At 35.5% G+C, this 12254-nt stretch overlaps 1 protein-coding gene across 1 annotated transcript; it reads left to right on the top strand.

Annotated features, from left to right (window-relative positions):
• The first annotated feature begins 1698 nt into the window (after nucleotides 1–1698).
• On the top strand, nucleotides 1699–8769 carry LOC132627110 (eukaryotic translation initiation factor 3 subunit I-like). Its single transcript, XM_060342234.1, has 8 exons — nucleotides 1699–1962; nucleotides 3108–3323; nucleotides 5943–6070; nucleotides 6334–6453; nucleotides 6630–6719; nucleotides 7387–7473; nucleotides 7605–7684; nucleotides 8389–8769. Exons 1-8 carry the CDS (start codon nucleotides 1779–1781, stop codon nucleotides 8462–8464), a joined length of 981 nt encoding a protein of 326 aa, XP_060198217.1. The 5' UTR covers nucleotides 1699–1778; the 3' UTR covers nucleotides 8465–8769.
• Nucleotides 8770–12254: the final 3485 nt, after the last annotated feature.

Raw genomic sequence — 12254 nt, 5'->3', positions numbered from 1 at the left:
TGAAGATGATTAGAAGTGGAGAAGAAGAAAGTGAAGTAAAATGGAGCAATGAAAGGGTGAAAGGCCTTATATAGGCATGGGAACCGAGACGGTTACAGATCCCAGCTAATTGGGGGATGCCACGTGTCCCACAATTAATGAGACGTGATTTGAAACGACGTGCATTACAGCGTTTTCCAAAGTTGGCCGCTCGGGATGAGACACGTGGCTGATGGCAGAGGAACGTGACGTAACTGTTCCCGCCAAAATGAAAAGACAAGAACGAGCTTATGGGCCATTTCCTATTACTCCGGTAAAACTACAATCCAGAAAGTGTGGGGACTATCTGTATACGGTAAAAATCGGATCTATGCTAGACCGGTGAGACCGCGAATCGAGAGAAGAAAGAAACAAGAACGAGCATGATTTCGGACCGAAGGTATCGCACTAGAAGTGGTTGATCAGAAGAAAGCGAAGTAAAATGATTTGGTTCAGTTTCTCTATAGCCGAGTTGATCGTGGACGTTAGTCCGAGTTGATCGTGGCCGTTAGTCCAGGTGATCGTGGCCGTTAGTCCGGGTGATCAGTTACACAATTGCCACGCGTCAAGACCGTTCTGTCACATTGTATTGCCAATCGTACGAGTGTCAGACCGTACGACCCAACCTTATCCTTTTAGGGGTTTCTTTATTCAAAAGGGCTTTATGTTGTATAGAAGGCTCATAAGGAAAAAATATAAACAGGAGGCATTTCTCTACTTTCAACGGTTAGCTTTTTCAGATCTAGAACAATGTAATAGCAAAATATATAAAATCTCTCTCTCTCTCTGATATTGGTCCGGATTTGTGTGTTCTTCTTTAGATTTATTTACTCATCCAATACTTACATATTATTTAATACATATATTTAGTGTAAATCACCAATTTCGATTCACTTGCTCACGACAATCACACATATAGACACATATCTATTGCAGCAAATCCATATACATTTCCTACCAACCAAATAGATTAAAGCTCATCCACATATCCTATACCTCACTTACAAATTCAATTGATTACCTAAATTCGTGGTAAACGGTACTTCGTACAAGTTTTACAATAACAATTATTTTTAGAATACCTAAGTAGTTAAAAGTTTTTATTTTGTGTATGCATTTCATAGAAAGATGTATTCGTGCAAAGCACGAACATAGACACTATATATATATATATATATATATATATATATATACACTTTAGTTTTAGTGTTATTTTTGAGATTTTTTTTTGAAGTACCCTAAATGGCATATGCTGTTAATATAGTTTAGTCTGAGAAGTCTAGTTTTAAGATTCTTGTCAAATACGTTTAATTTTTAACGTAAGGTCAATTTTTACCAATGTATAAATATGTTTATATACTTTTATTTAATAAACCAAAAAACATTATGGGCCATTTGAAAGTATAATCGAAGTAATTGCACAGTTTTCCTTCAAATGACTGGTCTTTAATTTTTGTCCTTCAAAACTAAACTTATGCCAAGTCATGTAAGCGCGCAGGTATTAAGTTCGATTTTGAAAGACAAAAATTCAAAAAGTAGCCCATTTGAAGTCCAGAAAATTAAGGAACAGCACAAAACAGAGACAAAAGTGCAAATGACCCAATATAATCCTGGCCCAAGTCTAACTGGGTATCCTAGCCCAAGTCTAATAAACAAAAACCAAACCCCTGAACAACCTAGTTTCTTTCGCTCCTCTCAGTTTATTCCCAACATCCTCTTCATTCTACAACACTGCTGCGTGACGAAGTAAAGGAATCAAGATGAGGCCAATATTGATGAAGGGGCATGAAAGGCCTTTAACTTTCTTGAAATACAACAGAGATGGAGATCTCCTCTTCTCTTGCGCTAAGGACCATACCCCTACCGTTTGGTTTGCCCATAACGGCGAACGCCTCGGCACTTATCGTGGCCATAACGGTGCCGTTTGGTGCTGCGACGTTTCCAGTATGTCCTTTTTTACATTATTATTCTTTCTCCCTTTCCTTTGCTTGATTATCTTATTATTTAAATTAGCGAATTTTGGGTCTAAAAATAATTTAGTATAGGCCCGATTTTTCTTTGGATAATGAAGCTTGTGTTACTGATTATTTAAATAAGCAATACATGTTAGAAATCAAGGGATTTTGGTTTAGTAGTGAGAAGAGGCGAATCTAGGGTTTCTAGAACATGGATGCACTACGGAAAAAGAAGGACAAAATGTATTAAATGGGTATAATACCAATGGATGCACTAAATGGTGAGAGTATTTTGCCAATTTTAGAGGATATATATACATAAAATACCTAGGTTTACGGAGAGACCATGGGTTCACTGTTCACGTGCCCTAGTAAAAACGCCAGTGTGGTAAGAGCACACACCGTGATGTCTTGGGTTCGTACTCTTCTTGGAAAAAAGGACAGGTATTTAAGTGGAGAAGGGTAAAGGAAGGCTCATCATCTACCGAATTTAGAATCATGCGCCACTGGCCCTCGGGGATTTGCTGGTTAAAGAGAGTTTTAAACCATTTAATTCTGTAGGTTATGGCTGAATGTGTGATGCTAGAAGTAATAACCTAGAGATTTTATCTCAGTTACTGCTATTGCCTGGTGGATTAGATAAGGTGTACAAAAGCTGTCTAAAAACTGCCGCACCTGAAACGAATTAATTAATCAATTTCGTAGAAAATTGTTGATTATCTCCTGTGAAGTGATACTTGAAAGTAGTAAAGTAGTTATAGCTCTTTGGGTTTTGAGTGTGTTTGGATTGACTTATTTTAAGTGCTGTTAAGTCAAAATGGCTTTTAAGCATTTTGCAGTGTTTGGGTAAGATAAAAAAGGTGTTTTTAAGCCAAAATAACAAAAATAAGCCAAAATCCATAAGTTATAAGCCCATTCAAACAGGCTCTTTTTCGTTTTTGCCTTACAAGAGCTTAGAGGTCCAGTGCTTGTTAACTTGTTTTTTTTTTTAAAAAAGAGGTTAAATGAATATTGAAATTCACAGAACGAGAGAAGTGCGTTTTGTTGTTTTTATTTGTCTGAGTTAAAAGGTTCATTATAACTATGGTAAAATGGATCGTCTGTGGTTATTGACTTGTGGATCATTTTCTAAAGGGGATTCGTCCAGGCTAATAACTGGAAGTGCTGATCAGACTGCAATGCTGTGGGACGTCCAAACTGGTACCCAGCTGTACACATTCGGCTTTGACTCCCCTGCTAGGTCTGTTGATTTTTCGGTTGGCGAAAAGCTTGCAGTGATCACCACTGATCCTTTTATGGGACTCACATCTGCTATCCATGTTAAACGCATCAGCAGAGACCCCAGTGACCGTAAGTTTCTAGAACTCTAAGGTTGATCTTTTGTTGTTATCTTGTTTAATTGTTGGTTCTTTTCGTGACAAGTAATTGTTGGTTATATTTGTGTTTGTGAAGTATATGTTTTGTTTGTTTTCTCTTTTCTTTAAAATTGCAAATAATGAATTGACTTATTGTGAAAGCACCAAGTAAGATTCCTTTTTTCTATGAGGTTTCAAGTTCCTTGTGCATAGGCTTCATGTCTCTACCTTAGCTATTCTTAAACCCACCGTGCTTCCTTTTCAGAGATGCGAACTGTGGACTCTTTTATGAGCTTCATTCAAAGCTAAACAGATGCATTTCTATTTGATTACGACCATATAAGCATGGTAGATGGTTTCTAAATGACTTAGATATATCTTGAATAAATTTCTCAAGTCACCAATGAACTATAGCGATTTTGCTGTATTCTTATTTAGTTTTATCATGTTTTGACATGATTGACATCGTTTATCAGATGTTTGTCTGTTTTGTCCTTTTGTACTGATTTTTTGGTTGTCGAGATTGTTTCTGGTGTGTCTATGGTGGCTATTATCATTGAAGAAACCTGTCATTATAAATATCAGCATATGAGTAATTGTCAAAATATGTTGAATTAATGGGCTGTTCCATTGCTCTCTGACTTGCCAATTCCGGCCACCCGGTTTTATTATGCATCTGCACTGGTCTCTGTTCCCATACTGAAAACAGAACGGAGACTTAACCTGCCTAAGGTTCCCTCATGGTACTGATTCTGCCATCAGTTATAGCAAAACCCAACTTCCATGTTTGCATCTTTGTTATCCAGACACTTGCCAAAACCAAAATCCGTGCAGAAACCCAAAAATCATTTATTCTCTATGATAAGTACACATGATAGTGGAGCAAAACCACGTTCATTCACTACTGGAGTTCCTCTACCACTGGCCACTTAGCGCCCTTAGAAACTATATGTTGGTTTTGGAGCATGATGCCTTTGGGTATGTGAAGCGAATTTATTTATGCGTGTTGGAAGCTGACAGAACAGAGCTTACTCCCATACTTCAAACAAAGCAGCTTAAAAGATACCAGACCTATTAGTATTACAATCACATGTCCTTATAGCTCTAGAGTTAGATAATTCTTTAGAGATATGGAACTTGGTTATTGTGTCTGTGCGCAAAGCGGATGACTTCTATTTCTCCCTCAGCCTTTTTAAGTTCATTTTCTAATGAAAAAATTGTTCTAGTCATTGTATACTTCCTCTTGTTTCTTTTAAATTCATTTATCGTTAATAATTATCTAATTAGTTACACATTTTCCTTTATTCCATGTAAACCAGAACTTAGATAATTGGAAAAAATTGACCTGTAGACTAAGTTATCAAAAGCAAAGATGACTACCATAAAAACGTGTAGGGTATATGAGCAAGTGAATGGAACACCAGGGTTTTCCTTTCTATTTGATTCAGTGTTTTGGACGGCGCGCGGCGACAAAAGGCGACAAGGGCCTGCCTCGCCTTAAGGTGCGGCGCGCGGCGAGGCGCTCGCCTTTTTGAAGTGCGGCGCCAATAAATACCAAAAAATTAAAATATTTAATTGCATATGTAAATAATCAAAATCTCACTAGCAATAACATATTAGCAAATATTTCAATTTAAAAATTAAAAGTAGATAGTAGATACTAAAAGTCTAGAACTTGAATGAGTCAATGACTCAATAATTCATAAGTGACAAGACAAGCAACACTAAAATTAAAGCAATAGTGCAATACTAAAAGTCTATTCAAATTCAAGATCTTCAAGATTTCCAAACAGAGAAAAAAAAAGAGGAAAAAACAGAGGAGGAAAAACAGAGCAAACAACAGAGGAGAAAAAAACAGAGGAGAAAAAACAGAAAAAGAATAAGAGAATAGAAGAAGGAAAAAAAAACAGAGGTGGCCGGAAATAGGGCAGTTGTCGCCGGAAAAAAAGAAGAAGAAAGAAGAAGAACAGAAGAAGAAGCAGAAGTTGAAAATACAGGAGGAAGAAAGAAGAACTGAAGAAAAAGAAGGAGAAAGAGACGTACCTGAAACCTTGAAGGAGAAGAGAGGAGGAGGCAAACAGAAAACCCTAGCTGCTATTTTTATTTAAGTTCTCCACTTCATTTAAGTCCTCCACTTTTTTTTTTTTTTTAAAAGGTCTGCTCGCCTCGCCATAACTGGGCGCCTCGCCTTGGCGCCATTAGTGCCTTTCTCGCCATTGGCGCGCCTTTTGAAGGTCTGCTCGCCATGGCCATAAAAGGCGCAGCAGCCTCGCCACGCCACGCCTCTTGCCAAAGGCGAGAAGGCGCTCGCCTTTAACAACACTGATTTGATTAATACAAAAAGATGTAAAGGTGCATAGCTTTAAGGTATATTTGTTGTTGAGGGTTAAGCCTAATATGCTTCAGAGTTGTCACAGCTAACACATTGATGTGCTTTGGAATTTGAGACGATGGGATATGCCTTGTAAAGTTTGCTACTGTTTCCCTGGCGGTTGCTCTCCTATTCTAAATTTTAACTGACCCAATTTATCTTTCCTTAACTTGAACTTTGTGACTCTCATATCTTGATTTTGACGTTCACAGTAACTAACAAATCATCTTCTTATTATTTTAGAAATTGGTGATTCGGTGCTTATCTTAAAGGGTCCCCAGGGAAGAATCAACAGAGCTGTGTGGGGACCCCTGAATAAAACAATTATAAGTGCTGGTGAAGATGCTGTAATACGTATATGGGATGTCGAGGTACGTTAGTGTGTTTCAGGTTCATGGAAATATGTGCTGTCAAATTCAATAGATATTTTGGCTTATTACTCTAGATACTTTATTTAATTTTTTTTGAACAGTTTGGTGATTTGTCAGGTGGGCCTGGTTTTTGCACTATTCACATAGTACTATCTGTTTGGTTGTTTGTTTTGTTTTTTTCTAAATTTTAATTTAGTTTTAAGATAGGTCTCTCTGTTCTTCTAAGCTAGTGTAGTGTTTTGATGGTTTTTCAAACTTTGCAGACTGGAAAGATATTGAAGGAGTCTGATAAGGAAATCGGTCATAAAAAGGGTATTACATCACTACAAAAATCAGTGGATGGTTCGCACTTCATTACTGGTTCCCTTGATAAATCTGCAAAGGTAGTTCCTTATAGCCCTTGGAAGTACGACCATTGTTTCATTCTTAGTTCTTGCACAACTCACTAGCAAATATTTCATTTCTGATTTTTCTGCTATGCATGTCCATATCCACTTTGTTTTTTTTTTTCGTTTCTATATTTCCTCTTTTTTTCTTCTAATCTCTGTTGATTTTCCAGCTCTGGGACATCAGAACTTTGACACTTATTAAGAACTATACAACTGAACGACCAGTGAATGCTGTTGCTATGTCACCGCTTCTTAATCATGTATGTATTGACTCACTCCTTAGCTAATAAATCGAATGGTTCTGCTGCGATAAATATCTGTCGTCTCTATGCAGCACAATATCTGTTATCTCTATGTAGCGTTCTTTTTCCTGTGGAATGAGTTAAAATGTTCAAATATTCATGCAGTTACCCTTTGCTCCCTGAAGATAATGTCTCTCACTTGCAGCACCCTTTGTTTTAATTATCAGTGTTCACAGTCATCTATCTTAAATGAGGTCTTTTAATCTCAAAAAGTTTTTTTTTTTTTGATGGAGAGTTACAAGTCCACTATTACAAGAAACTGATTAAACCATTTATACTGCAAGAGATTTTTAATCATTCGCAGGATAAAGAAACTTAGAACCAGGATTTGATTATTTATTCCCCTACTCACTTTGCTGTGTGAACTTTCAGTAACATTCCATGCATCATGGCGCATGTTTTACTGATGAAACAAAAGAGGAGATGTTTTTGCTGTAAGGACTACAGAGGAGATGTCTTATTACTGTTTAAGAAAATAACCAAAAAAAAAAATTGGAGATGTTTGCATGGGTTTGCTTTTGCTAGTCTAAAAATTCGGTGTCATGTTTGCGCAAGCAACAATTGCTCCGAGGAGCTCTGTAATTCTACAAATGTCTTTCTAATCTATGCTGCTCATGGCCTATAGGTGGTTTTGGGAGGTGGTCAGGATGCTTCGGCTGTCACCACTACTGATCATCGTGCTGGAAAGTTTGAGGCCAAATTCTATGACAAGGTAACCAGAGATATTTTGGTGTTAGGAATTATCTCCCCCGCCCTGATAAAGGGAAAGAGGAGACAAAATAAGTCTGATTTGGTTTCATAACATTTTGGAGTGTTTGTAATTTATGTCTGGATATGCATCAGATTCTTACTGAAGAAATCGGAGGCGTTAAAGGGCATTTTGGACCAATTAATGCTTTGGCTTTCAATCCTGATGGGAAAAGGTAACTGATCATAAAACTCAATTTTTCTTGTCTTCTCGTCTCTTTTTGTAGTACTACTGCTAACTCCATCTGAGAAAGATGAAGATGTGCTTTTTTAACAATTAAGTTTAATAAGAGTGATAGTGGTTCCTAATCAGTTCTTTTTAGTCGCATAATTATCAAAAAGTAATGATTAATGAACAAAAAGGTTCCTGTTTAAGAAAAAGGTGGACTTATCTTAGGATAACTCAGATAGAAAATTAAGGCAACTATTTTTACCCTTTCAACCTTGAAATTTGATTTCCTGAGCAACTTGTGATGTTCTTCTGACTAGAACAAGACCAATTTGAATGAAAAGAACTATAAAATATACTAAGCACAGCTCCTTTGAACTTCCTCACTTGTAGTTGCAACCTAGATCGTGTGGCAGCTGAAATGACTTCTCATGTCATGGTCCAGCAAACATGTCTTTTATTGTTGCCCTAATCTTATCTTCTGTCTGATGTCTGCTAAGAACTATGTGATTTGAGTTACTGGAATGCCCCAAATGTGTGCTATGCTATGCATCTTTCAACTTTTGTTGTCTTGTTAAAACGTGTGTGGTTTCTGATTACCTCTTATATCAATTTCCATGTTTGAATGAATATGTATAAGCTTCTATGTTGACCAAGTTAATTGATTCTTTCATCTTGGGTGTCGTGTGAACTCCCTATTTGATTTTGCAGTTTCGCAAGTGGTGGTGAAGATGGATATGTGAGATTGCATCATTTTGACCATGATTACTTCAACATCAAGATTTAGATTTTGATAGGACCGCGTTTTGGTAGTTGGCTCTTTTGGGTGCCCAGTAGAAAAGGATGTTGCTTACTGATGTTTCTCTGGAAGCGACTTTTCGATCATCTCCAATGAATTTCTTGTATTCTTCTATTGTTGCAAGCTATGTTTTTCGCACTGGAGAAGATAACATTTTGTTTATGGACAAGTTGAGCAAAACATATTTACTGGTTATTTTGAGGTGCAATTTTTTCAAGTTTGCACTTGCTTACTACATACATGTATATATGCAAATTTCTTCCAAAGTAAATTATATTTAACTTTTTGATTTATCCTCCACTGCCTTTATTAGTTTGGTTAATGACGATTCTCAAAAACATCTGTAAGATCTCGAAGCTTGGAATTCCATAAAAAATGGAAACTTTGCATATTTTTCTGAGGAGATCCTCCGTTCACACTTTTTCCTGATCCACTCCGATTAGTTTTATCCATCAGGTATATTTATGGACTGCATACGCATAACGGTATCAATATAGCAGTGTGCTGGAATTCATCTTGCCTTTAATACTTGTGTTTGAAGAGCATGGAGTCACACTTATTGAGATTTCCAACATACGAGCACTGGTGTAGTGACAACAGAGTCTTAAAGTCTGTGGTTCTACAACTAAATTAATTTAGTGGTTCTGCAATTGAAAATCAAGAACACAGCTAGTGGTACTACAACCGTAATCCTTGAGCTTCATGGCTCGTGCAAGGGCAGAGCTAGAAGACCGAAACAAGTTTGGTCTAACCCAACAACTTGGGAGAATGAGGTGGGGAGGACATCCAAATCTTCAATTAAGAAAATGGGACAAGTGGGTCTCATTTTCTTTTTCTAATCTTCAATTAAGAAAATGGGACAAGTGGGTCTCATTTTCTTTTTCTTTTTTGTTTTACTCACTTAAACACTAATTAAGTAAAATGAGGGCTAACTTGTAAAATTCAAAATTAGAGATACAAAAGAACTCTTTTCTTTATAAAAATCAAAAGGCATTCACTTAGCCCCAACTTTTTGAGTTGTGAAGTTTTTGGGTTATAAATTTGTGATTGAAATTCGAAATAATTGGTGAATTGTTGCATAATTAAGTAGACAGTATTTGTTTGTACTTAAACAGATTGTTAAAACACTACTTGGAAGGAGATTTGGTGTAAGAAAAACTAAAACTCCATTGTTGAGTTTGTTGAAGTTGACAATTCAGAGTTGAAATTTGGTTATTATTTTGAGTGGGCGTTCTTGAAAATCAATGTAAACATCTGACAGAAGCCAAATATAAAATTTGAGATTATTCAATGGTGATTTTTGAAAATAAATTTTAGAACCAATAAATAAGTTTTTGCAGTCGCGAACAACTATAGGAGTTGTTCGACAACTACATTAGTTGTTGGGCGGACAACTACATTAGTTGCTGGACAACTATTAAAGTTATTGTAACAAGTAATATTAAAGTTCTTGAAACAGCAGTTATTATTGTTCCCACAACTACGATAGTTGTTCCCGTAACTTCAATAGTTGTTCCATCATCTGTCAAAGATGTTCGAATATTTAAAAATCATGACTAAATTAACATTTTACTATATGAAATGGATCTTACTGGTTCAAATTCGATACTACGTGTCCCAACAACTATTGCAGTTGTGGAAAAAACTTAACTAGTTGTTAGGACAACTTCAGCAGTTGTCCATCAATGGCAGTAGTTATTTAGATAATTTTAACATTTGTTCTAGCAATTAAGTAGAGGTTGGGACCTACAATCATTTGTATTATAGATTCTTAATAATTCTTATCTTTTTATATTTCAGGCACAATGTAATGACCTCAAATATTTCTAAGTTTTTGTTATATAACTTAATGTTTAGGGGAGAAAGAGATTGTATTTGTCATAAGTATTTGACGTTGCTATTATTACTTGATCTAAGTTTAACAAACAACCTTGATGTAAATTTTAGAATTGTGGTAACAAGTCATTCTATGAATTATGTTGCATTAATGGAGTCATTCTATTACAGTAATCACCACATGCTAAATTTATTGATTTTTTTCAACAACTTAGGCAGTTGTCCTAGAATTATTACTGTAGTTGTCGGACAACTTTTGAAGTTGTTGAAAAATTCTATTAGGGGTAAGCCAACAATTTTAGTAGTTGTCATACAACTAGAGTAGTTGTCGGACCAACTATTGAAGTTGTCGAACAACTGCTAAAATTGTTGGAACAACTTCTATAGTTGTTGCCACACCTAAAGTAGTTATTGGGCATAAATGTAAGTAACATGATAATTGTAATAACTTGATAATGGAAGATTTCAAGTGATTCTATGAATTATTACACATAAGCTAAGTGAATTAATGAAAACTGATGATCAATTAAGCTAAATTATGAATCATTAAGGATAAATATAGTGATTCAATGACATTTGAAGATCGGTCGATCTATTCTATGAATTATTGCACACAAAGTAACTGATTTAATAAAAATTGATTCATTCGTTAAATTATTAAGGATAAACATAGTGAAAGTGTTTTAAAAGGCGTTTTCGGGGCGAGCCTCGAGCCGGGACGTATCAAAAATGCCCCGGGGTGATGGTTTGAGGCGAAAGTATCAAAAGGCGTACGCCCAGCAATTCGGGGGTACGTTTGGGAATTTGGGCCGAGTTTTTTTTTGTTGGGGGGTAAGCCCAGAAAACTTCTTCAAGTTAAAACAAAAATTGTTAAATAAGTCCTCAATATAATGCCCAAATTCTCAAAAGTCAACTAGTAATTACTCAAATATTTTAAAAAGGAACTGAAACATTAAATTTAAAAGTCACGACCTTTTTTAATTGCTAGAATGCCTAATATATGTTATTTTCCAATAATTTATCTTATCTTCTACTATCTCAAAAAAGTAGCAATCACTTGTGCTTGTAAGTAGCGTATAATAGATTGTTCTGATTAGTTTTTTTGTGGGGATGGAGCATATATTTATAGTTTTCTTCAATTTTTTACGCTATTTTACCTATTTAAAAGTATTTATTATAATTATATCCTTTTATGAAATACCTAAAAATTAAAGTCCCATGAGGCTTACGTAAAAAGCCTCGTCTTACGCCCCCGACTTTTAAACACTGGTTAGTGATTCAATAACCAATTGAAGATCGATTGAGAGCTTTCTATGAATTATCACACATAATTAAGCTGATTTAACGACAACCAATGATGAATTGAGCTATTAAATGGTTAGTTAAGGATAAACATGGTGATGCAATGGCAATTAAAGGATCGATCGAGAAATTATATGCATGGTAATTCAATGACAATTAAAGTCGATCGAAGCAATTATATGTGTTCTTACACATAAATTAAATGATTTAATGACAAATGATTATCAATTGAGTCATTTATGTCTTATCAAGGATAAACGTAGTGATAATGACAATTGATGCTCACTTGAGTCATTCTATTGTTATTAAGAATAACCGTAGTGGTCAAAGACAATTGAAGATTCGATCGAGTCATTTTATGTGTTATTGCACATAAACGAAGTGAGATAACGACAATTGATTATCAATTGAACCATTCTATGAATTAAGGATGAACGTAGTGGCCAATAACAATTGAAGATCGATTGAACAATAATACGAATTATTACACATAAAATAAGTAATTTAACGAAAATTAATGATCAATTGTTCCATGCTATAGGGATAGATGTAGGTGATTTGATAGCAATTGAAGTCGAAGGAGTGATTGTATGAATTATTACACATACACAAAGTAATTTAATGAAAATTAATGATCAAT

The sequence above is a fragment of the Lycium barbarum genome, chromosome 2 (genome assembly GCF_019175385.1).
Source record: "Lycium barbarum isolate Lr01 chromosome 2, ASM1917538v2, whole genome shotgun sequence".
Lineage (NCBI taxonomy): Eukaryota > Viridiplantae > Streptophyta > Magnoliopsida > Solanales > Solanaceae > Lycium > Lycium barbarum.
The sequence above is the reverse complement of the archived record's forward strand: the minus strand, read 5'-3'. Positions and strand labels throughout refer to the sequence as shown.